Source organism: Haplochromis burtoni, unplaced genomic scaffold, assembly GCF_018398535.1.
Source record: "Haplochromis burtoni strain Fernald_Lab_line unplaced genomic scaffold, NCSU_Asbu1 Contig_22, whole genome shotgun sequence".
In the NCBI taxonomy this organism is placed as follows: Eukaryota; Metazoa; Chordata; class Actinopteri; order Cichliformes; family Cichlidae; genus Haplochromis; species Haplochromis burtoni.
The window spans coordinates 3436539-3463147 of NW_024582383.1; the positions used below are offsets into that span (position 1 = coordinate 3436539).

At 42.9% G+C, this 26609-nt stretch overlaps 1 protein-coding gene across 8 annotated transcripts in view; it reads left to right on the forward strand.

The window, feature by feature from the left end:
* hspa12a (heat shock protein 12A) overlaps positions 1-26346 on the forward strand; it is an 81733-nt gene extending 55387 nt beyond the window's left edge. For 2 of the 8 annotated variants that reach the window (XM_014332005.2, XM_014332006.2), the window contains exons 5-13: positions 3605-3709; positions 4139-4255; positions 9336-9507; positions 9659-9667; positions 16584-16673; positions 18179-18283; positions 18361-18619; positions 20493-20596; positions 22245-26346. In XM_014332005.2, coding sequence (XP_014187491.1) covers positions 3605-3709; positions 4139-4255; positions 9336-9507; positions 9659-9667; positions 16584-16673; positions 18179-18283; positions 18361-18619; positions 20493-20596; positions 22245-22876 — 1593 coding nt within the window. In that variant the 3' untranslated portion in view covers positions 22877-26346. The remainder of the gene's footprint in view (positions 1-3604; positions 3710-4138; positions 4256-9335; positions 9508-9658; positions 9668-16583; positions 16674-18178; positions 18284-18360; positions 18620-20492; positions 20597-22244) is intronic. The other 6 variants (XM_014332007.2, XM_014332008.2, XM_005917023.3 and 3 more) reach the window with 4 other exon arrangements.
* Positions 26347-26609: the final 263 nt, after the last annotated feature.

Consider the following 26609-nt stretch of genomic DNA (forward strand, 5'->3'; position numbering starts at 1 on the left):
CAATTTAACACCTCCACGTCTCCCTCTTTTCCTCTTCCTCTTCTCACTCGTTCTGTTAGAGTCTCTATGTATAAAATCCGGCATACATGAGGTGAGGTCCTTACCATCAAGTTTTAACAGTTCGTCGTGGGAGTAAACAATCCTCAGCTGACTCACGGCCTCGCCCACATCATCGGAAACAAGCCAGCACAGTAGAAATCCAACCACAATGAAGAAAAAAGAATCCATGACGTTCTCACTGTTGTGGAGCGTCACTTTGTAAGAAAACTGTCACTTCCTTCAACCAAAACACATGCCAGCGATAGAAACAAAAAGAAACGATAAGAACTTAAACACTTAAAAACTTAGGATGCCAAGCTCTCGCTCACTGCCGGTCGCTGCGTGCGCATGCGCCCTGGATTGGTGTGGTTAATGGGTGGAGTAGGCCTGAGGTGCTTGGTGGAGGACTTGTTACAGGCGCAGGCAGGACAAATGGCAACAGACTCTCTCACATCTTTGTTTAGGGATGGCCACCAGAAATGTTGTCTGAGAAAAGTTATTGTCCTTCTCACTCCTGGGTGGCACACGAACCTTGGATAACCCAATGGGCCCAATAGATAACAGCGGTTATCCATTGGGCCCACTCTGCACATCCATAACCCAACGGATATTAACCCACATCATAATTTTGTTCTGCGGTGGGAGAAAAAGGCGCTCGGCTGGAGTTTGCCTTGGGGATCAGACCTGTGAGACAGTATGCCCCTACACCAACCAGGTGGTGGGAGGACCAGGTGAACGGTACCTTGAGTGAAGCGAACCAAGGGAGCGGAGCGGCAACTTGGCTGTAGTTTCTTATGAATTACCTGTGGGAATTGGCAAACACTAGAAAACGCTGGAGTTGTTTTCGAGACTCTGGGACGTCACCTGCCCCCTGGCCAAAATGTGACCCATGAATGAGACAGTGGTGGCATGAAACTTACATTTTTCTGCTTTCACATATAAACGATTTTCCAGTAGTTGCTGCAGAACGCTCCTCACCTAAATCCAGTATTCCTCGAGAGATATGGAAAAGATCAGAATCAGAAGCTAATCTCGAAAACTATGAATCCCTAACTTGCCAGTCAGCTGAGAAGTATGGTGCACTTCAGTGGATGGTTTTGTGTTTGGTCAGCAACTGGAAAAGAATCAGGAGAATCAACAGAAGTAAAAACAAGGAAAGAAACAGGAGAAATCCACAGAAATCTCCTTTGTCTATCCCCTATGATCAACTAGTCTGAAAGTAAGTTACACAGTAACGGTCAAAGACACACCTTCATTCATTTAAAACATTTCTATACATTTAAAATACTTATGTGAGTATTTAATATAGCTACATATCAGCTCTACTGAATTTCTGAGTTTCACAAGCAGACATAGAGCTCAAGTCACAAATTTTAGTGACTTTAACAATATTATACATTTTAATATTGATCTAGCTGACATTAGGTTATGTACACTGCACGCAATAGGGCTTTGGAGCCTGATGTCACGGGAGGGGGCGTGGCCAGGAGTTTTGGTCAAGGGGCCATTTGAACATGCCAAACAAAGGGTGAAAGCACACGGATAATGTGAGCCATGGTTCGTACTTGGCGTGTTGTTGGTTGTAGTGTTAGATCGCACAATCGGGAAGGGAATAAGCTGGAAAATGGGCTCTCTTTTTATCGTTTCCCCTTCTAGAAGCAACGTCAGGCATCACATGTATCGGATATTACCAAAAGAAGACGTCAGGCCTGGATAGCAGCGGTGAGACAAGCTGATATGGAGTTCTCTACCATAGATCTCTGTTGGTGTGCTGCTGGATAAGATAGTTAAGATTTGCTGCATTTTGGTAAATATGTGCCCAAGTGTGGTTGTCAAACCTCGGTGAAATGAAACTTGCTCTTATTAAATATTCTTAAAAATGCTGTGTTGTTTGTACAGTTCATTGTAACCCATGTAACTTTCTATGAAGTGCTTTCAATAAAACGGAAAGGACATATGTTTTTTGGTTTTTTTATTCAAGACTTGTTCAGATGTACTTGAAATGCAAACTATTAACATGGCTACGCACAGCTGGCATCAATTGTGAACCACAAAATAAAACACTATTGGTTATTTAGAGCAGCCCTTCTTTTGAGAAATATTTTCCCACTAGTTCAGGAGGACACACTTTTGGAAGAAGTCTTGTGTTTTCTTCAAACGCGGTTCCCAGAAGTCCACATCAGGGAAGATGCGTATCACAGCAAACTCTCTTTGTGGCCGAAGGCAGAAGTTTGTGTCCTGTGCAGCCAATGCCTGCTTTATGCCGTCCGTTCAGTGTTTAAAAGGACAGTTAATCTCCAGATACATCTTCCCACAACAGTCACACATTGTGAGTCCGTCTGGAGATGCTCCGAGTTCTGGAAAATTTGTGTTCACTAAAAAACCGCATAAACTTTGCTGCCATTGTCTCGGTGTAGGCCTTTCGTGCGTCCTCTTCATGTGCAACGCCCCATCTTGTTTGCACAGTAGACACAGACTTTTCGAGGTTACACACACGATTCACAACACTGGTGTGTCCAAACTTGTAGCAAGTACAGCATGCATCACTGAAGCTGCGACTCTCCCTGCACGCCAGCAAAACCAAGCAGGGGTCTTGTGCTGAAATCTGTGTTTGTTTTGATTCGTGGCCTGCTAAAAGAGTGCCGCGCTCCCACAATGCATTGCGGCTTTACGTCAACTCCAAAGCCCTATAGAACCACATATTATAGAAGCCAAAGGTTCAAATTAGTTGGGCGCACCTTCACTTTGTTTTTCACAGAAAACAGTTCTGTATACTGGATACTAAATTGCGTTAACATCAACGGCTAATGTGTCTAACATAGTGTGAGAAATGCAAAAATAAAGAGATAACCAGGGGCAAATATTTTTGCTGTGCTCTGTATTTCTGCCAATGGCTTTTGGCTCAGAGCCCGTTACTGCTCATAATTACAACACACTTTTCTCCCACAGTCAACAGTTACTGAAGTAAAAGGATCATTACGTGGATATTCAGGGAGTCCCTCCATCTGAGTCTCTCATAATCAGCTTGTTTTTTGTACAATATTATTATGATGAGGAGTTTTCTGAGTTATAGGCCCACTATAGGGATATGTCAAAATGTTTCACTTTCTATTTTTTTCCCAGCAAGTACAGGTACAGACGTGAGCCATGTGAAGTTTGAAAATCCAAAAAACGACCACTGCCATTCAGCCCACCATGGGCTTAAATATGTGGCTACTTGAAACATGCTGTTACATCTGATAGACCTTTTTTTTTACATACATTATGAAACTGAGTGCATCCAATGGCTGTGAGTCCTTCAGTGTCAGAATAGTTGGTGTCACTTCACAGACAGACACTTTTTTTACCCCAGCTGTTTTTGTCAAGTTTAGATGTTTACCCGTGACTCATGCATGTTACAATAACTGATAGGTCTAAATTGGTCATGGATGAGAGGTCGTTAAGAATGTATAGAGTAGATTGTACAGTGTGGCGTGGTAGTAGACGCGTGTGGACAATCCACAAAGGGAATAGAAAAGAAACTAGCAGTGATATATTGACTGTGATGTCTTCTCTCTGCAATCAGAACCTGTCCATCAACACTGACCTCCATGCAGCTAATGGGAAGCGTGTCAAAGCTCTGGACATCTTTGCCTATGCGTTGGCTTTCTTTAAGGAACAAGCACTGAAGGTAACACATGTTTTCTGTTCTCTTACTCATGCAAAGTAATATTTTCTCCTTTGATTAAGCTTCTGTTGACAAACATTGGAAGATGTGTAGAATTTAAATCAAAGCAAAATGCATTGATTAGCAAATTTAAGGCCTATTTTATTTTCTCATTCTGAATTTTATGAATTTTAGTGTCAAAGCTTTATATGTTAGTAATTCTGTTGGGCACAAACTGAGCTTTAGCCTGAAGCCTGAAGTCCATTCATAAACACTTCACAAACTTGTGACATTATGAATTAAAGGGTACTACAGTGATAAAGCATGCACAGTGGACCAATCAGAGAGAGATGACTGCTTCTGAGCTCAGAGGCTCTGACTGGTGGCATGAACTCACAGTTAAACCTGAAATGCATAAGGATTAAATGGCGCGTTTAAATGTTCTTTCAACAGGAGCTGAGTGATCAGACAGGCGGCGAGTTTGACAACAGTGATGTCAGATGGGTGATCACAGTTCCTGCCATCTGGAAAATGCCTGCAAAGCAGTTCATGAGGGAAGCTGCTTACAAGGTAGACTCTTCCCCCACTCACCCACAAATGTGGTGGTGATTTTAACATTAAGTAGAAGTACTGTTGAGTGTCGTTGTGTCCATACCTGTAAATCCATACATCCATGTTCTGCTGCTTATCTGGGTTCCCAGTCACAAGGGCTAAAATCTAATCACAGATATCCAGACCTCCCTCTGCTTGGCCACTTCCTGGAGCTCTTCTTGGGGTACACTGAGGTCACTCCAGAGATATAATCACTCTAATGTGTCCCGAATCTATAAAAATCCTCCTGCCAGCTGGACATGGCAAAAACACCTCACTTAGAAGATGTTGGGTCTGCCCCACATAGCAAAATTGGTATGGCCTGGATCTGGCCCACACAATGTGCTTACACATGGTCCACATACCGCAAAGAATGACGGCCCTTTGGTGGCCCAGATCTGGTTTGCCAGAGGTGGCCCACACATGGGCCAGCACAAGGCCAGTTGCAGACACACTGGTGGTCCTGTGCTGGCCCATGTGGGGATTACCTCTGGCAAACCTGATCTGGGCCACCAAAGGGCCGTCATTCTTTGCAGTATATGGGCCATGTGTAAGTTGTGTGCAGCCACGGGCCAGTTGCAGACACACTGCTGGCCCTGTGCTGACCCAGACCAGTTTCAGCTCTGGCCCCAGATGTCAGCCTAATGTGTAGCTTAACCAAGACATGTGCCGGAACATAATAGTGCAAAAGTAACATGACGAAACTCTGTTCAGACAGTGAACGGACTGACTCTTATATAGCACTTTTCTAGTGTCCCAGATTACTCAAAGTGCTCTATACAGCATGCCACATTCACCCAGTCACATAATTTTCTCTAAACAGAGTGCTTCCTAACTACATTCATGCACATTCACACTCTTGACATGCAGACTGGAGGAGTCAGGGATCGAACCACTAACCTTCTGATCAGTAGGTGACCTGCTCTACCTCCTGAGCTACAGCTACCCACTGGCAACGACGAGTAAACCGTCACTAGGTTTTGGATAAAGTGTAAACTCACAAATCTGTCAAACCTGCATTTGAAACGTTGGCTACCATAGCAGTATAGTATTGCAACATGGCATTTAGGTCTTCTAACTAAAATAGGAAAATAGGAACGTAAATAGTGCCATCATTGCCAGACCTGACCCACATCTGGTTGACACCCTGCCATGACACACCGGTCAGTCAGAAGTGCCAGCTTGATGCCGGATCCAGGGACGACCTGTTTTTTATGGGCCTGGGCCACATACACCAAATCACAATTGGCCCAGATATGGCATGCCATCACATAGACAGTGCCATCTATGCCAGGCCTGGCCCATATCTGGATGACATATGTCTTATCGTGCCAGAAGTCAGCCAGCAGTGCCTGCTTGATACCAGATCTGGGCCAGACCTCCTTACTATGTGGGGCGCTTCAGCAGGCCCGCTAGTTCAGAGACTTATCACCCATGAAGAAAGCAAAACAAACAGCTCAACCGGTTTTAACTTGCTAGCAAGGGGAGCCTGTTTGCAGCGCCTCTGCCCTCGGTCTCAGACCACTCCAAAGAACCATCTTTCCCTGCAGCCTTTTATTCTGTGACACACAGTTTCACAAACACACATTGCAAAAAAACCCCTGTGGTGCGTCAAAAAAATAAGGCACTGAGTGTGTGTTTGTATGCATGTAGAAGCATGCGTTTGTGTGTGTGTGTGTGTGGATGTGGGTGTTTTCCTGCTGATCACAAAGGGTCATCTTCCCTCACCCTGTGTATGGCTTAACCCCTCTAACGGTCTAACCATACACAATAATGGGTTGCATTTATATAGCGCTTTTCAAGGCACCCAAAGCGCTTTACAATACCACTATTCATTCACTCTCGCATTCACACACTGGTGGAGGCAGCTACAGTTGTAGCCACAGCTGCCCCGGGGCAGACTGACAGAAGCGAGGCTGCCATCGGCCCCTCTGGCCAACACCAGTAGGCAAGTAAGGTAAAGTGTCTTGCCCAAGGACACAACGACCAGGACAGAGAGCCCAGGGATCGAACCGGCGACCTTCCGGTTACAGATGCGATTCCCAACCCCCTGAGCCACGGTCGCCCATTTAAGTGCTACAATGACAACATTTAACAATTTCAACCCAACAGAAGATGTCTAAGAAAATTCACATCTTGCCTGGTAGTCAAAAGGTCCTGTGTGAGGGGATGACTAAGAGCAGTCAGAATACTTGGATGACAAAACCAGAGGTCCAGTTTACCTGGGACAGGGTTACAGAGGCCCCACCCTGGCACCCGACCAGGGGCAGATTCTCAGGAGCGAGCGAGTGACCCTCCAATGTAATTCATATGTGACACAAGCGCCACAAAAACGGTGGACATTGAGGCAAGAATATACCTGCTCCTCGGTCGTCAGACTCGGGGACCACGGCGTTTTTTTTGTAGCCATTTCTCCCATTGCTGTGTTTCAAAAATGCCGTTTTCGATTTTTGTGAACGAGACGCTCTCTTGACTCATCTAGTGACCCGGCTGACCAGCCAATCAGTGGCATGCAGTCTAACTACGTCACATTTTAGTACCTGCTCGGATTGCTTGAAACCCCAGCACACCTGGTACTAAAAAAGTACCTGGACCAACTTTGTTGGAAAATGACAATGGCGAGGTTATTCCTTCCCTATTGTAGCACGCTGCAAAAAGTTTAGAGATCAAGAGCTAACACAGTTAAAGGCAAAGCTTAAAGATTTAGAATAAGAGCATATAGTTCAGAAAAATCATTCTATTATACAAGAACTCAGGAAAAGAAAACAACAAACAGGTCAAATAAAATGAGGTTTATAAAGCAACGGTATTAGGAGGCAGGCCCAAAAGCATCATAACTCCTAGCTTAGAAAATAATATTCACGAGATTAAAGATCCATGAAAACAAACAGCTACAACCTGGATCATATCTAAAGAAAACAGTATTATAGATTCCTTTACTCCCAACAAGCGCAGGACACCAAACACATAATTAATGACTTTTTAACCTCATTGGCATTCAGTCCCTCGGCATTGGTAGGATGAGCTCTTATTAGCGATCCTACTGAGGTAGGATGGATTTAAGACGTCTCCTGTCGTAGACGGGCTGCCACTGGAACGGTACCAGTCTGTGGGGGAACATGTACTCTCTATTGTAGAGATTAATATTATTCAAAATACAAGTCAGCTGGTAATTATCACAAATTAAATAATTGGGAAGAAAACTGGCTAGAGACTAACCAAGCTCCGCCTTTGTTAGGGTTTACTACTCTTATTGGCCTCTCGTATGTTGTAGCCTTATTATGAAGCCAAGTGAAAGAACATTGAACTTTCTACAATAGATAAACCAATACAAAGAAAGGCATCCATTCGATGGGTAACTCTGCCCCTTAAAATACGACTAAGGAAACAAAAACCTCTAACCTACAGGATGAGGCCAAATTGCTCAAATATCTGGGATATGACTTTGCACCAACAATACAGATGGTTCCAGCTTCTTTAGGTGTCGCCACCGGCTGCATATATACAACAGCAAACAGCACCTGGAAAGAATGTGCAACAAACATGTGTGAGTGTTTGTGTAGATGTCTTTGACATCCTTATAGTGAGAGTGAGAAGCTGCAATAACACAACCAGGAGCCGCAGGACCCAGGAGACCATAGAGTACTGATCCGAGGCTACACATCACAATGACAACTTCGTGTCCACCCCAGGACTAAGAAGAGGGAGGCCTAGATGAAGCACCATGGCTAAAGATCAAGAGCCCTAGAAGACCAGAGGCAAGGGGCAGCCCACCCTGCCATAGGCCAGCCATCCCAGCATGAACGGGGCTGCAGGTGCCCAAAAACCACTCAACACCAAGCAGATCCACCTCCCACGTAGAAGAGACTGAGCCATCCCAGACCACAAACTAGGGCGCAGTAAGGAGTCAGCAAGTCCCAGACCTAGACCACATCAGCCCTCTCTGAAGTGTGGGTGAGCAGCCTGCAGCAACTGTGCTGCAAGCTGTGTCCGTGTTATATGGTCCTGCACGCCTGTCCAAATGCTCTGGCAGTGAATATGTGAAGACACATGGTTTAGTTATGGTATCCCAGCCTCACCCAGCTGTGCCTCTTAGGGACTAGAAAGAGAATTCAATTTAGAATGATGTCTTTGCTAGACATGGAAGCAAATACATCATTTATACTCCTTACTTCCTTATACATTGCCAAGAAAACTGTTCTGATGAACTGGAAACCAAAAAACTGCTTATGCGTCCATCTATATAGAATTTTACTGCATGATCAAATTAATCAGGAGGAAACTTTTGCTTTTTCAAAAAACCAATGACTTTGTTTCTCTCTGGTCCCCACTGATCAGTTACATCACCTAGTGGGGGTGGGTGGCTGTATTTTCTTTTTCTGGTCAATATATTGTTGTAAGTTGGTGTTGAGTCTGTCAGAGAGGTGTTTATGCTAAACCTTTAACGCTGTTACAGGTCTTACTGCTAAAGCTAATGAAAGGCAAATCAGAGAGTGTTACGTTTCCACAGAGTGTTTGTTCCAGCTTTGTGTTCTGGCTTTTGTTTTTTAAACTTTTATTCTTGATGGTGTGTTTTTCTATTTAAAAATCCATATGCTTGTCTAGTGACCAGTCCATAAAGGGTTTATTAGTGGACCCTTTATGGACTGGGTCCATAAATAGTGGATTTTTAATTGTTGCAGCTCTCTTCATGAGTGATGTAGTGATGTACGAATAACCAGAAGAAAAACTTCTATATACGCTAAATTGTGAAACAGTTAAAGTGTCAGACTAAAAAGAGGAAGGTTTTAATTGTAAATATTTTAATTGTGACAAAGCATAAGAGACCGGATGAGCTTGTAGATTAAAAGAGAAAACCCCATTTTCTCAGGGGGCTGTAACCTATCCCACCTGTCACAGGGTCAAAGGTGAGGTACAGTTGTGACTAATAATTCAGCAAACACGGGGTACCTCAGTGTATACTACATGTGGACACAGTAGAAGAAGCTGAAAAGACAAAAGAAACCTTTTCTTGTCCTTTAAAGCTGAAGCGTATTGTGTTGTGCATGCTCTTGTCTAGTCTGGTCTGGTATCCCGGGAAAACCCTGAGCAGCTGATCATCGCCTTAGAACCTGAAGCAGCATCGATCTATTGCCGCAAGCTCCGCCTCCACCAGATGGTGGACCTGGGCACCCAGACCACACAGAATGGCTTCAGCCCCTCTGACAATGTGGGCAGTGGGATGAGCCAAGGTATGTCTCACTAACAGATATAAGAGATTATTCTGAAGCCACGAGCACGTTTTCATTCATTCATGCACACAGTCATGTTCAGTGTTTGATTTCCGATGGCAACATTGTTACTGGCATCATAACATTTTCCCTTATGTTGTTCTCTTTATAGCATCACCAGGTAATTATTACACAACTTTTCAAAAACGATTCAAACGCACACCAACTCGTTTCTTTTGAGTCTTCACATTTCCCTTTATGTTTGCTTCTTCTCTGAGAATTGTGTTGTACTAATCAGCTTCTTCAGATTTATTATCCATCAATCCGTACATTTTCTGTCACGTATCTAGGTCACGGGGGCAACAGTCTAAACAGAGCCCAGACCTCCCTCTCTCCACCATCTTTCCTAGCTCCTCTGGGGGACACCAAGATGTTCAAAAGCCAGCCAGGAGATGTAATTGCTCCAGTCTGACCTGGGTTTGCTCCCCGGCCTCATCCTGGTGGGACATGCCCAGCAAATCTCACCTAGGATGTGCTCAGGAAGCATCCTGGTTAGATGCCTGAAATGGCTCCTTTCCTTTTCGAATCTGAGGTTTGACTAATAGATCCTCTCCAACTCTCTGGCATACATCCTCCCAGGGGGCTGAGAAGCTTGAGGCCCAAAAGTTGCAGCACACTCTCTGGTACACCCTCTTGAAGAGGGTCAGCCAGTCCAGAGGCAGTGTCCTTGCAGTGTTGCAGATGCGTGTCAGCCATGCAAACTGCAACAGAAAGTTGGGAAAGTCAGGGTGAATCTTGGATGTTGGATAGAAAACACTCTGCTTCACGGCTGAGCATGTCAGTCCCTGCAGTCACATCCCCTCCACATTAGTGTTAAAGTTTCCCAGTATTAAATTCGGTTCTTTTGTATTCTTTACGGCCAAAAAGACACAGCTCAGAAGTGGTCCTGAACACAAAACACACAACCCCAGGTCTGAAGCACAAACGGAAGCCTAGGTATTTATACACTTGCTCTCTACGTCACACCACACTTTACGTTTCGATCAAACAGCCTAGTTGGTTTCACTTTCTACTGCAGTTACCACGCTTCTGCAAACGCATGCAGTTTCCTGTCAGCACTTTTGGCACAGAGTGTACTCAGAGTTAGGCCTTTCTTATATAAAGCAATATAATCAGCATATAAGCATTTAAGATTATAAATGTAAACCTCAACACCAGTAAGACAGTCAAGTCATCAGGTGGGACCAGTGTCTCTCGCCCTCAAACACCAGTTTGGGCGCTCTCCCACCAAAAAGTGGACGTCACATATATCTAAAACCAGTTTCAGCAACTGGGGGTTGGACCACCAATACGTCCACCCTCAGCTGCTGCCTGGTCCACAGCGCACTGGTCCCCTGCAGCCCCTCCTGTGTGAAGGGGTACAACCATGTGGCTCGTTTGGGCTGAGCATGGCTGGCCCCGCGGGCTAAGGCCAGACCACCAAATGCTTGCTCATGTTGCCCCCACTAACCCAAAACATAGGAATGTCATTTGCAATCGAAATCTGTGCAATAGTAATTAGGGGTGAAATTACATGAAATTTCAACCTCCCATCTGAGCAAAAGGACTTTAATTATGGTTTTATTAGGCCTGGAACGAGTTAAACATGTGGCCTGTTTTCTATGCTTCCACATTAAAAGCAGGACAGAATCATTTCTAGTGTATCAAGCAGTGTGCCAATGATGCAAAGTGAAAATGTTAAACAGCAATGAGCTCTCTGTGCTTTCTTTCTCACATATTTAAGTTTTATTTGGTGCAAAGCATGTGTTCATCACCACAACCAAAACAGAAGACTTACAAGGTTTATCAGTCCTATTGTTAGTCTGCATAAAGACAAACTCCACATTCAAAGACTCATTTTGGCCTTGCTTGTTTCCATTTGCATTGTTGGTTCTTTTGTGTATCCATGGATACGAATGAGTTTGCTCTAGTTGTGCACCTTTGCAGCACACTTTTATACACGTGCACAAGACCAAATATACTGCATGTATACTGCATATATACTGCATGTATACTGCATATATACTGCATGTATACTGCATATATTGATTATACTGCTTGTATATGCTTATACTGCATGTATACTGCTTGTATACTGCTTGTATACTGCTTGTATACTGCATGTATACTGCTTGTATACTGCTTGTATACTGCATGTATACTGCTTGTATACTGCATGTATACTGCTTGTATACTGCTGTATACTGCATGTATACTGCTTGTATACTGCATGTATACTGCTTGTATACTGCATGTATACTGCTTGTATACTGCATGTATACTGCTTGTATACTGCATGTATACTGCTTGTATACTGCTTGTATACTGCATGTATACTGCTTGTATACTGCTGTATACTGCTTGTATACTGCATGTATACTGCTTGTATACTGCTTGTATACTGCATGTATACTGCTTGTATACTGCTTGTATACTGCTATGTATACTGCTTGTATACTGCTTGTATACTGCTTGTATACTGCATGTATACTGCTTGTATACTGCTGTATACTGCATGTATACTGCTTGTATACTGCATGTATACTGCATGTATACTGCTTGTATACTGCAGAAAACCGATTCTGTTCGTCTGAAGATGGCAGTTTCAATGTTGACAGTTTACCTACCAATCATTATGAAATTGAAGCCATTGTTCATTATTAAGAAAATAGTGCTAGTTTATTGTGTATAATGGGGGAAACTTGAATCCAGCTGAGTCTCAGGCTCAGTCTTGGATGTGTGATGAAATGTTTCTGACACTGACGACGTCCAGATGAACAAAATCAGCGTTCTGTGATTTCCTCACCTGGATGATCGAGCACGCATCATCATATCGCTCTAACACCTCACTTCTAAAAGGCATCATCAAAGCTTTAGAGTAACATATGTTCCATTCAGTTTGTAGGGTTAATGCTAAACAGTACACTGCCTGTGCAACACAAGCATGAGTTCAGAATAGAAGAGTGTGAGTGCTGGCACCGCCTGCAGCTCAGACCTCGGCTACAGGCAGGCATGCTATAAAACACAGAAATGAATAGAAAAATCACAGAGTTTGTGCCATAGCTGTGTGAAGGCAGGAGGGAATGGTGAACCCAAGAGCAGGACTCACGGAGGCAAATGTGAAAACACCCGGCTTTATTGGGAGATTGCATACTGAACAGAAAACTAACTAAACAAAGCAAATAAACTAACAGGCAGGCAAACAGAACACAGAGTCGAATGAGGGACGACGCAGACACTAAATACAAGAGGTGAACAGGACTAGGAGGAAACAGCTGGGAGGCACGGCTGACACTAATTACACAGATGAGACAGGGAGAGCACAAAACTGAACACACTGACATAAGACACAGACCTTCAAAGTAAAACAGGAAATGCACAGACTGGACTCAGAGACACGGTACAGACAGAGAGCAGAGGGACATGCATCAAAACACAAAAACATGATCAGAACGAACTAGAACACAAGATCATAATAATAATAAACACAAAATGCTGAGTCAAATGACCCAGGACCATGACAGTTTGTAATCGTAGAGAAACCATTCATTGGTTTTGTCATATTCAAGCAGGAAGCACTCAGGGCTTCAAAGATTCAGAGCAATTGAAAACGGACCTTTGAAATGTGCGTTTTTGCAACAGACTGTACAATTCAGGTGACAATGAATACATCAGGAAACGAGTGTCACTGCATTTGGAGAACATATTTCTAGCTGTAACTGGATGCCTTGGAAATGGTCCCCCAGTACAAACAACAAAAATAACTAATAATATTAACCCTGTTGACATGCCTAAATGAAGTGAGATGCTGCCATGAGAATGGCTGATTAGAAATCTACCTAACAAACTGTCCTGTAAGTGGTGACGGTCACTCCTCGGTGAATACGTCTCAGAGTAGTATTATTAGAAACAATGGTTTAAAGATGATTTAAAGACTTGGGTGTCAGTTCTGTCATTTTCTGAGCTTTCCTTGGAGATAGGAGAGTCCGTTAGTCCAACACTCTGTTGGAGGATCCCTGTGAACAGTCAGGTGCATGCATCTCATCTCACAGTACACACATGAGTCCATAATAAATAAGCTGTCAGAATATTAAAGACTATTGGAACACGACTGCAGTTTCCTTTGGATGTGGATTCCCACTGAAGCATATTCTTCCTCACATGGTTTAGTCCAAATCACACATCTGTAATGTTTTGTAATGTTTATGTTATTTCTATATTGATTGGTTTGGATTGATCTTTCAGGTATCATTTAGCCTGAGATTCTTGTACATAACTACTGATTGTCCATCCCTCTCTGCATCATGTGTAATTAAAATTCTTTATAGTTGGACTGAACATTTTCATCGTCAAAGGGACCTGCTCTGGTAAAAATGAAAGTTTACACTAAATGTTTTTAGAAAGATGAACTCAGATAGCACTGAGTCTCTCTGTTAACAGGTTAAGTACCACAGGAGAGTGCAGGAATTAAACCTTTACTTAAAAAGCATCATTAGATGTCTCAGCTAATCACAGAACGATCTCTAAGCTTCCTGTTAAACCTCAGTGTTTGTTACTACTCACAATAACATTTTATTAGAGAAGTAGCTGCATGCTGCAGGTACTCTGCTGCAGTGGTTTGTATCATATCTATCTAATAGACTCCAGTTTGTGCATGTAAATGGAGAGTCCTCTTCACACACTGAGGTTAATTATGGAGTTCCACAGGGTTCAGTGCTAGGACCAATTCTGTTTACATTATACATGCTTCCCTTAGGCAGCAGCATCAGAAGGCATAGCATACTGTACATTTATATTACTGTGATCTCTGGCTCTGTTTCAGCGTTCGTCTTTTTGACCTCGCCCCTCTTCCCCAGCTGGTTGTGTCAAATGAGCCTCATTCCCAAGCCTGGTCCTGTTTCTTCCCATTTGTAACACAAAAAGGACCCATCCACACAGTGCTGCAGGATGAGTGATTTTATTTACATGGTCTTTCTTTATAGCAGCTTTTCAGCTGCACATCTCTCTTCCAGGCCACGCCACCTTCTAAAACAGGAAAGTGTGATGGATGTCAGGTCTGCTGGCTGGCCTTTACACCTACTCATGTGCTAACTTTAGGCAGTCCTTGCTAAAGTCAGTTAAAAACATTTGTCAGAGCTGGGAACGCACTTAAATATTGCTCTAGGTCATGGGTTTCACACGATGTAATTATTATGTGTGAGTCGAATCTTCAGCCCTGCTGAGAATCCATGCAGGTTAGGGTGAGACTTTGACGGACACATCATGCAGCCAATCACATGCAAAGGCAGACTGGAATCATACCATTGTGTGAAAGAAGGAAGTGGGGCAGATATTCCAAGACAGCAGGTGTAGTGGTACAGGCCAGGTACGCAGAGACACTGAGGCATTTAAACCCAAGTGGGTCGGGAATAAGGCAACGAGCGAAAACATAAAGTGAGCGGAACCTGTCTACATTTCAGTGACGTGGAGACTTGATCGAATCAGGAGCTAAAATCATAACCATTTTTATTTTCAGCAATTTTCCATAATGGAGAACAAAAGGTTTGACAATTGTCCAGGCCTTAAACCTCAGCTTAACAGACTTAACTTTGATCGGCCTCTCACCACGGACAAGCACAAGCATAAACTTTGGACCTTAAACTATGTTTTACAGTTCTACACAAAGTAATTAAGAGCAATAAACAATTAACTTGTTGAACCTCCATTCCCCTTACTGGGGGTAAAAGGGAGAACAGCTGGTTTAACAGGATGTACAGATCTGTTATTTAAACATAGATGTGTGGTATCCATGGAAACATCAGAATCTCAGCTAAAACCCCACAAAACCATGAAACAACCATGAAACAACAAAAACAGCTAAAACAGCAAACAAAGTTCAGGTAAACAGAGAAAAAGAGGATGTTCGCCCACAGAAAAGTCTTTAGTGGGACTGTCGGAACAGCTGTGACGTTTTCTCTAAACACTGTTTGAACCCCATAACACGGTGCATCAAAACTGGTCCACACATGACGGATCGGGACCCGGCACAGAGTGATATAGTATGCACGGTGACGTGCCTGGATGATCGCCGTGAATTATACATCAGGGAAGCTGAATGGTCTAAGCTAAGTAGATGACACAACACAGAAGAGGGCCCCTGTAAAGGACCCTGCAGTCGGTTTGCTAAAGCTAAATGTGTGGTCGAGCAGAGAGAGCGCTCGGGTGGCCGCCCTGCTCCAGGGCCCGTCTTCTGTTGTCATTTGGAGGCAGTGCACAAAGTATGTGTTACTGCTGGTTTGCCACTCTTACTTGTGCTGCTATTGGTTATAACATACGAAAAGCTGGAGTGTAAGCGAGAGTTAAAAATCTGCATTTTCATGCTTTATTCTTTTATCGTCTTTCCGGCTCATTCCAAACCAAACATGTTGATGGACACATCTGTGGGACTTCAGATCCCAACTGCATGTCGCTGGCAGTGGATCAAGTTTGCGACTGCAAATGCTGATTGGTTGATAAGACCTAACCTCCCCATTATGCAACAATCACTGGTATGCAGCACCTGTAGTTCAGGGTTGGTGACATCACCAACACGCTGCAGACCGTCTGTGGTGGTAATGGAAAATACATAAACAGAGTTAATCTGCAGACGAAAAGGGAGTTTTGCCTTCCCACTGTCGCCAAACTGCTTGCTCGTGGAGCGTTGTCCAATTGTTTGGGTTTTCTCTGTATTCTTGTAGGGTCGTTAACTTACAAGCTAAAGTGTCCTGAGGTGACTGTTGTGATTCGCATCTATATAAATAAGACTGAATAGATCCATTTTCCACTTAGATTCTGTGCATGACGTTGTATATCATGTTCTGTAGTGACTGTATGTATGTATGCCAACCAAATGACCCATTTAATAATCATTTTAATGAAACTGTTCCTGAAAAGATCTCTATAGAGATCCTGCTCATAGTATGGATTCATCTCAGGCTGCTGCTTGTCTCACACTCCACTGTATATGAGCCCTCAACTTCTCATAGCAACGCTTCCTGCCTTGATCAGACTCACCAGAACACTCTCTTTCTGTTAACAAGCAGCTAAGGAGCATGTACGGCGCAACCGGCAGAGTCGCACGTTTTTGGTGGAAAATGTCATAGGGGAGCTTTGGTCGGAGCTGGAAGAAGGTAGAGTCTCTCTCTTCTTTTACTCATCTGTTCTCTTTTACTTTAGGCTGCCTCCTTTGGCTCTTTCATGTACTGTCATCCTGTCATAGATTAAGAGATTATGATGCCGATTAAGAAACCAGCATCATAAACCTAATATTTAGAGAATTGGCACCAAACGTATAAAGAAATAAAAAAACTCAAGTGTTCAGAAACACCGACATAGTTTAAGCATCGTTCAGCTGCTGGCTTGGCAGAAGGTAGGGCCACACATTTGATTTGGCAGTTTCTTACCCTTCTGACACAACCACAGTGGGGATGTGTGTCCAGCATGGAGCCAAATAACACTGATGCAGTTTGCTAAATAAGTTCATTTGATTGCACTAACTGGGAAAGGCTGGATCAGCCAGAGGGACGCATTGCTGTGGTTGGTTGTTATGTTGTTGGTCATATCAGAATAAACAGTCACCTGACAGGATATTACAGCCTCCCTATAAAATTAGTTTCTGTTCCTTCAACACACACATGTGGTTTTAGAGCCACTTTAAACTGAGCTCATTTATTTTACAAACCTTTCCTTTTAGGTGGGAAAAGAGCCCAGCTGAAGAGGTTTTAAGGCTTATTCGTGATACCCATCAGCGGCACATGTGCAGCTCTGCTAAATTAACACATAAACCATTTGACTGGTTAGCAAACAACCAATCACAGCACAAACCACTGGAAACCCTGCTTTACAGGCTTGATAGCTCATTAGCATCTCTGCTCTTGAACACTGGACAAATGCTTACCTGCAGCTGACAGTATCAGTCTGCTAAACGCCGTCCTGCTAGCGAGCTTTAATAACCACGGGAGCTGTGGTTTCTGTGCTGTTCCCATGTCACAGCCGAGTGGCTGTGCTGTTACACACCCTTCATCTTTAAAAGTTCTAACTAAAAATTGAAGACTGACTTTAATACAAAGACTATAATTATTGCTTTCAACATGGATACATATTAACTTTTTGTATCATATTTGATACATGAGTTTCTGAGACCTGCATCAACATGATCAATATTTGCCATCATTTCAAAATGTTATGGACAAAACTCTTTTTTTTGTCTAAAATTAACATCGTTGTTATCAAACAGTTGTCAAAAACACTCAATGTATCAAATGCAATACAAAACATACACATAATAAAAATCTATCAAACACAACATGATAAAGCAATAAACACATTGTGTGGATTTTGTTATAAGGGTTCATAAACATCTCAGTTCTAAAAAATCTGAATTTTCTGGCTATTTTGTGATGGGTCTTACAGGGTTAATAAAGGCTATTAAAACTGTTAGCTCCACCTGTCCTGAGTGGTTTGCTTCCTTCTACACTGCCTTAGAACTGAGTTTACAAGGATCAGATCAGCAGTGCTCTCTGTGGCCTCACTCCAGAAGCAGTAGTGCCAGACAAAGTCATGTTCCTGTAAACAACACAGTGCATGCACTTTGTCTCATGCCATGCTTCTCACCTGCTCACTTCTCTCTGCACAGGTGACCGATATGTGGTGGTGGACTGTGGTGGAGGAACAGTTGACCTGACTGTCCATCAGATCCGTCTTCCAGAAGGACATCTGAAAGAGCTCTACAAGGCGTCGGGTAAAGCACGTGTAGCGTAACACTTTGCTAAAGCATCAGACCATGTTCATGTGACTCACAGCTGTCTGTTTTCTCAGGTGGCCCCTATGGGTCCATTGGGATTGACTATGAATTTGAGAAGCTGCTGTGTAAGATCTTTGGCCAAGATTTCATTGACCAATTTAAGATAAAGAGGCCAGCTGCGTGGGTGGATCTGATGATTGCATTTGAGTCTCGAAAGAGAGCTGCAGCCCCTGACAGAACCAATCCTCTCAATATTAACCTGCCCTTCTCCTTCATTGACTACTACAAGAAGTTCAGGGGCCACAGTGTGGAACATGCTCTGCGCAAAAGCAAGTGAGTGTAAACAGAAAACCCAATCCTGGACTGACATGAGCGTCTGCATAATCCTGACACCTAAAAGATGCGCTCGTTTGCTTTTGATTCAGATTTAATCTGAATTATATTGACTCTGTGATTTCATGTTGCAATATTTCTTGATCACATTTGATTCTGTACATGATCCAAAAGGTTGATTCTGTTCATCTGGACGTTTTCAGAAACGTTTCATTATCATCAGGGGGCTTCTTCAGTCTCAGCTGACTGCAGGTTTCCAACCTTATGAACAGGACATCAGGGGACATCTCCTAGCCCACTGATGAACAATGGGCTGGGAGGCCAGTTCCTCAGTACCATTCTAAACGCTAAGTCCAGATGAGCTGCCTTTTGGGATTTACTGACCTGGATGATTGAGCATCCATCAAGACAGATTAGGCACATATTAGTTTTTTTTAGCTTGTCAACATCTTGACTAAGTTGAAATTTTAAAAGTGTGAAAAGTGTTTGTCCACTTTATTCAGTTGAATTACTCTAGCAACCGCCAGGCCTGATTTCTGCCACACCTGTTCTCAATAAACCACTTAAATAGGACCTGCCTGACAAAGTGGAGTAGACCAAAAGATCCTCAAAAGCCAGACACCATGACGCAATCCAAGGAAACTCAGGGACAAATGAGAAACAAAGTAACTGAAATCTCTCAGTCTGCAAAATGTTATAAAGCCATTCTAAAGCTGTAGAACTCCAGCGAACCAAAAATGACAGATATTATCCACAAATGACGAGAACACGGAACAGTGGTGAACTTTCCCTGGAGTGGCTGGCCAACCAAAATGACCCCAAGAGCACAGCAACAACTCTTGCAAGAGGTCACTGAACCCCAAAACAACATCCAAAAAACCACAGGGCTTACTTGCCTCAGTTAAGGTCAGAGTTCATGACTCCACCATAAGAAAGACACTGGGCAAAAAATGAGTTCCAAACCACTGCCGAGCAACAGGAACATAAAGACCCCTCTCAGTTTCTTGATCTTGAATCATCTTGATGAGTCCCAAGACTTTTGGGAAAAGCAACATGTTGCCAGCAGTAAAATAAGGTGGTGGTAGTGTGATGGTCTGGGGCCGTCCTGCTGCCTCAGGAACCAAAGACTTGCTGTGGTAAACGGAACCATAAATTCTGCCGTCTACCAAAACACCCTCAAGGAGACTGTCCAGCCATCAAGACCTCAAGCTGAAGCACACTTGGGTTCTGCAGCAGGACGATGATCTGCAACACACCAGCGGGTCCACCTCTGAATGTTTCAAGGAAAACAAGATGAAGACTTTGGAGTGGCCTAGTCAAAGTCCTGACCTGAATCTGATGGAGATGCTGTGACATGACCTTGACAAGGCGACCTCGACAACCCTCCACAGCACTGTAACAGCCAGTTATCAGAAACGCTTGGTTGCAGTTGTTGCTGTCAGGGTGGCCTAATCACTTATTAGGTTTAGGGGGCAATTACTTTTTCATACTGCTGTAGCTAGTGGCTGTCTGTAGGCTGTGCTAACATGTTAAGAGGCTAAGAGATGCTTTAATTTTCTGGACCATCACCTGAAGCAAAAGTCTTTTTTGATTTCTATCTCTGACTTGCATTAATAAACAGTTAAACTCTTGCATTTTTAGTCCCATTTGTAACAAACATGTTGTATCTGGATGAGAATAAAGTGAACAACAGTTCAGTTGTATCATTAGTTACATTTTGTGCTGTCATTTATAAATATGAGTCTTTGCCATTTTGTGAAATTTGACACTTCAGTGATGTTTTGATTTGATAATTTATTGTAACTAACTAATGATCTGCCTGTGAACTGAAATGAATACAGTGTATGTAACAGATGTTCTCCTCTCTTTCCAGTGTGGACTTTGTGAAGTGGTCATCTCAGGGGATGCTGCGGATGAATCCAGATGCTATGAACTCCCTCTTTAAGCCCACCATAGACCACATCATCCAACATCTCAGTAAGCTACATTATAACACCTGCATAAACACATATCGCTCACCTTAGAGTCAAGCAAGTTGCAAAGTAAATAATAGTATTTGTATTGCTAATAATAATACATTAAAACTGCAATGCAACTTTTAAGACAACCTTTAGTCACTGTGCCACTACTCTCAAGTAACTAATGGGAAAAATGACCCTTACGTGTACAAAAGATCGTATAAGTATTGAACAATGAGTGTCAAAAATCTTCACTGGGATCAGTAACATTCTGTTCAATGTGTTGTTGTTGCTCAGTTTCAAACTGACAGGGTTGGTCACTCCCTAACTCCAGACAGCCTAGATCAGTGGTGGGCAACTCCAGGCCTCGAGTGCCGGTGTCCTGCAGGTTTTAGATGTGTCCTTGATCAATCACAGCTGATTCAAATGGCTAAAATTATCTCCTCAACATGTCTTGAAGTTCTCCAGAGGCCTGGTAATGAACTAATCATTTGATTCAGGTGTGCTGACCCAGGGTGAGATCTAAAACCTGCAGGACACCGGCACTCGAGGCCTGGCGTTGCCTGGCCTAGATAATCCACAGTTTCCTCAACCACATGAAAGTAGGTCACATTTCTTAAGGATGGATGGGCCTGCTTCAATACAGATAGTGATTATAGCAATTTATTATAGCATAACATAAATAAAATAAAACCCCTGTTTTTCTGTGACATTTGTAAATGCATTTGAAAACACTGCAAAGACAGTGCTACAACTGAATTTAATTCAGTTTAATGTATAAAGTGCTAACTCACATCAGCAGCTGCCTCAAATTGTAAATATGTTACAGTAGTGGAGAGAAACCCAGCAGTTAGACAATGAGCAAGCATTTGGCATCAGTGGGAAGGAAAAACTTCCTTTAAACAGGAAGAAACCTGCGGCACATGCACTTGTATGTGAGGAGAACGAGTTTGAATTCAATTCTGGATTTAACAGGACGTCAAAGAAGAGAAGCTAACGTGGGAGAGACCTGCTCTGTGTTCGTTCATTAAGCCCCAAAGTGAGGAATCTAATAAACAATCTGCCTAATATCCATACGTTGTCTCAAGAAAGACATCAAAGGAAATCCACAAACCTTAATGAAGTTTAAACACCAAAACGGGTAATTGTACTCTTGCTCCCGTGTCAGAACCAATTTAAAATGAGTAAGTCCTGTTTTTTCAGCCTTGCGTGACAACTTCCTGCCATCATTGTGTGTATGAATCGCACTGATGAGCGAAAACACTGAGAGATAATAACATCGATTATCTGATTGGAAGGATTCTCTAGAAATGGGAAAGCATGAAGACTTTTACAAGAGGAAACCTGCTATGGCCAGATGATGAGGATCTGTAGAACAGCAAGGCCAAGCCTCATAAACCATGTTATTTTGGTGACAGGTTCAATTCGATTCATTTACATAACGCCAAATCACAACAACAGTTGCCTTGAGGTGCTTTATATTGAAAGGTTAACCCCGTGCAATACACAGAAAAGCCCAACAATCACATGAGCAACAGTGGGAGGACAATAAGGCGTCCTTCAGAACCAGGCTCAGAGACTGGTGGTGGTCATAAAATTCAAATTCAGCTGTTTATCAGTGCACTCACTGGGTATGAATAAAAGGCATTTCTGTGTTTCTCCTGCAGCTGAGCTCTTCGAGAAGCCAGAAGTCAGTGACATCAAGTTCCTGTTTTTAGTGGGAGGTTTTGCCGAGTCTCCCTTGCTGCAGCAAGCTGTCCAGAACATGCTTCAGGGCCGCAGCCGCATTATCATTCCCCATGACGTTGGCCTAACCATCCTGAAAGGCGCTGTTCTGTTTGGCCTGGACCCCAGTGTGATTAAAGTCCGCCGCTCGCCACTCACATACGGGGTTGGTGTCCTCAATCGTTTTGTGGAGGGGAAGCACCCACCGGAGAAGCTGCTAGTTAAAGATGGAACACGCTGGTGCACGGACGTCTTCGACACCTTCATAGCTGCGGACCAGTCTGTGGCGCTTGGCGAGATGGTCAAGCGGAGCTACACGCCGGCTAAACCTTCCCAGCAGGTTATTGTCATCCATGTTTACTGCTCTGAGAAGGAGAATGCGAGCTTCATCAGCGAGCCCGGTGTCAGGAAGTGTGGGACACTGCGCTTAGACGTGAGCGGAACAGAAAGTACAGCGGCACGCCGAGAGATCCAGACGCTCATGCAGTTCGGCGACACGGAGATCCGAGCCATGGCAGTGGACGTGTCTACCGGACGCACTGTCAAAGCTAGCATTGATTTCCTAAGCCATTAAGTATCAAAAGAGAAGTCGTGCTCCAGTCCGGAGCTGTGGAGACGGACGCTAACAGCTTACACATACATACAAACACACACCTGTAGGGGCGTGTACCGGGAAGGTTCAGTCGCTCTTCATTTAAGCACTAAAGTGATGATGTGTGCAAACTTAACTCAGACATTCAGCTTTAGAATCCGCGTATCATCGAGGTAAGAAGAGAGGCACTAATGAGAGCTTAGTATGTTTTAGGTTCGTCACTTCACCACATCTGTCAGGTTTCGTGGATAAGCAGCTTTCTAGTGGTCATTCCCTCCAAGGAAACCCCTGAACCCAGTGATGAGGCTTAAAAGCTCCTGACAGAAGCTTCTTCATACTTTAATCTATGTTATGCAGATCTACTGCCTCTGGCACAGAGAGGAACACATACGGTGAATTTGTCTTTGTTTGTTGTTGTTCTGTTCTGAGACTATGAAAGGGTCAGTAAACATCCTCAGAAGAGCTACACAAAAATATCTTAATGTTCTTCTATATAAACTCGTGTCATGTTAGTAGTTCTGCAATATTCAGCCCTTTGAATGGTTCCCTCGAGGGCAAAACACACAGTTTTCCTTATACATGGCCAGTCTGCCAACTGGACGACTTGCAGTCATCTTCCATTTGTGAGATTGCTAGCTTAAAAATAACTAGCATTACTATGTAAAAATGTTCAGCTATGGAGGATTGATGCAAAGTGTTAACGCTGTGACATCTTTGGGTAGCCGCTACAAGTGAAACCACGCTGACTCGCTAACATTTACCAAAACTAAAGTTACAAATATACACTATATCATTCTTAATGCGTTGAGAACGCACGCAAAAATATTAATTTGAGTCATTTTGCTCTTTTTCCATTAATGGGAGATGTGAGAGTAGTTCATATTTTTAGATTGAATTCAGCTTCCAGCATGGGCGGACTCTCACTGTCAGGCTCATTCATTCATAGATTTCATTATTACAATCTATGAAAAACATGTTTTACATCCTGCATAGACATTTAATACTTACTTCATATTTGTGCTTCGCCTGTAGCAACATACTTTATGTTTACAGCCTCATGTAGGGTTTGGTGCACTCATGGTAGTCACTGTACCATCTGTAGAAATATGGGTTTTTACTCAACCAAGATTGCTGATTTTTTCAACTTTTATTAGCCTTTGTCCACCGCTGGAGTGGAAAGCTTCTTCTACCAGGAAAAACATGCTGTCCTCTTCATGCTTTGGTTTCATGATCAAGCCTTTAGACCCAGTACTACACAAACGAAGGGAACCCGTGTAAAGGCTGAAGGTGTGGTGATTCTATTGCAACTACATTTATAGTAGTATATTTATAAAGTATATAGCCACTTTAACCATTAGGCTGAATCATGCAAAAGCACCAGCTTGGCCCTTTGATGTAATCCAGTGTTATATCTGATTCCAGTAATGTGAAATGTGCTGCAAGCTCAATTCTAAAGAAAGAACAACCATCAATCTGCTTAACTGTGGCCTTTATTAGTTTTTGCTTCTGATTATCAGCTGTGGAAAGAATGACCCCGCCCACTCGACCTCTTTGATTGCACGTATAAGGTGCAGCAGGCCAGTTGAGGCAAACAACAGTGTATTTATTTCTGTAAATACAGTATTTAAATATTGTACAGATTTTTAGCATTGTACGAGCAATTTCAAAGCCAAGAGTGCATATGTCTGTGTTTTTGTGTACGTGCACATGAAGGAGAGAAGAAAGCTCATGTTCTGTCACATGGACATCCTCAACATTTCTTTCTCACCAGCCAGAACGTGAGAGTTAGAGGCTTTGTTGTGTTCCTTCAAAGACTGGATGCGTCACCTTACTGTCACTTTGCAATCACACAAAAAAGCTTGAATACCTTTGTCCTTAAAAATATTTCAGCCCGTAGGGTTGCATGGTTCCACGATCTGAATGTGCACGGCCCAGTTGGACCGCACACATTCAGATTCTCTTCATTAAAGTGTGAGGCACAGTCACCAATAATCATACAGGTAAAATCTCCAGATCTCCAAACGTCTCAATCATGATAGTGCCTAGCATGAATAAATGTGATGTTCAAATTCTGTCACCGCCAAGAACATACAGTGCTTACTTTCACCTGCAGCTCGGTTCATAAAGACATCCGTTCGTCCCTGCAATGGAGGAAGATCCGTATTTGAATAAGCAGAAAACGATCGAATTGGAACGAGCAAAACCTGATTTCATAGCTTCGCCTGTTTTTGACTTAAGATTAATTTGTTGAAACGTCCATAAGATTCAGACGTTAACTGTTGGCCTTTCTAGTCTCAGTGTTGCACAGATGTAGGAGGCAGTCTGCCCTTTAACAGTCGTTGCATTAGGGCCACATTATTGTTTAAATTTCATGCTTTGGAAAGTTACAAATACATACTTTAAGAAAAAGTACAAGTACTTTGACGTATACTCAGTGTACATCAGCACGCCCAGGTGCCATCATTAGAGTGGCACCTGTGGAGCACACTGACAGAGTCAGCAGGAGATTTAGGAGGAAAAACACTCAGTCTCAGCTGCAACAAACTCCCTTTGGGTTGTTGGATTATATAATCACACTTTTGAATTTCATTTTTTCACTGCCATGGTCCAGATATGCAGCAGTTATGAGTTATGTCTGAATTATTACGGATTTCCTTTGATCCTTTGTTTAAACTGTGAATTAAAGCTGGTCTCGCCTTTCAGTGTAAGTGTACAAAGCTGCACAAGCTCCAGTGCCCTCTGCTGTCTTCAGCACTCTTTCTGCGATGCACGTTTTGCATGTGTCACATAGGAATGGCTGCTATTACTAATACACAAAACCACGCTTAACTACTGATGTTTCCTCTGGTAGTGTCCTCTTTTTGAGCTCTGGTGTTTGAGCTCAAGCGATGGCAGCTCATAACAAACATTACTGATAACTGAACTAATAACCTTTTATTTTACACGTCTCTGTGTTCACAAAGCATAAATGTAAGACTCTAATAGCACCGTGGTTTTCTTGTTTAACATTAGATGATTGCTATGTGTTTTGTACACCTTTGAGTGTTATGTGATGCACAGGGTACTGTTATGTAGCAGCTTTTTACCTAAAGCTATAACAAGATTAGCAAGATTTAGCTGACTTTATTCTTGGTGTGTGAAGCATCATTTTTGGTCAATGAGTCAATGATTTCAGGTTATTTGGATGTGATTTGAGTAGCACTCTAGTCAGCTTGCGTTGTCTTTAAGCATCTCCTTAAGACTCTCTAGAAAATCCAAGAATTCAGAAGATTTCGCAGCTAAAATCACAGAGCTTGTTGTAAGGATCACCTCAGCCACTCTGGAACGCAAAAACTAAGCAAACTTTATTGTTTAAGCAAAGACATTTTTATGTTTATTATTTTTCATGCAGTACTATGTGTATTTTACCAATGCCAGATATTCACTGTCACTAATAAAATGTTTATTTCAAATTGTTTGCTGTACTTTCTTCAGCTTAGTTAAAATGGGGTCATTTCATAGGTCTTAGTAGCAGAGCCAAGGCAACCAACAATTAAAATGTTAAAGTTACGCAAAGTGTGTTTATCTATGCTAACATGTGCAACCACAGCCTGCGTGTTACTTGTATGATTAGCTATCTAATTTTAGATTTAGACCTTTGTATTTCCTAACACACCGACCAACGCTTTAATGGTTTTATCAGCAGGTCTGTTAGAGCCAAGCTGACACAATCTGA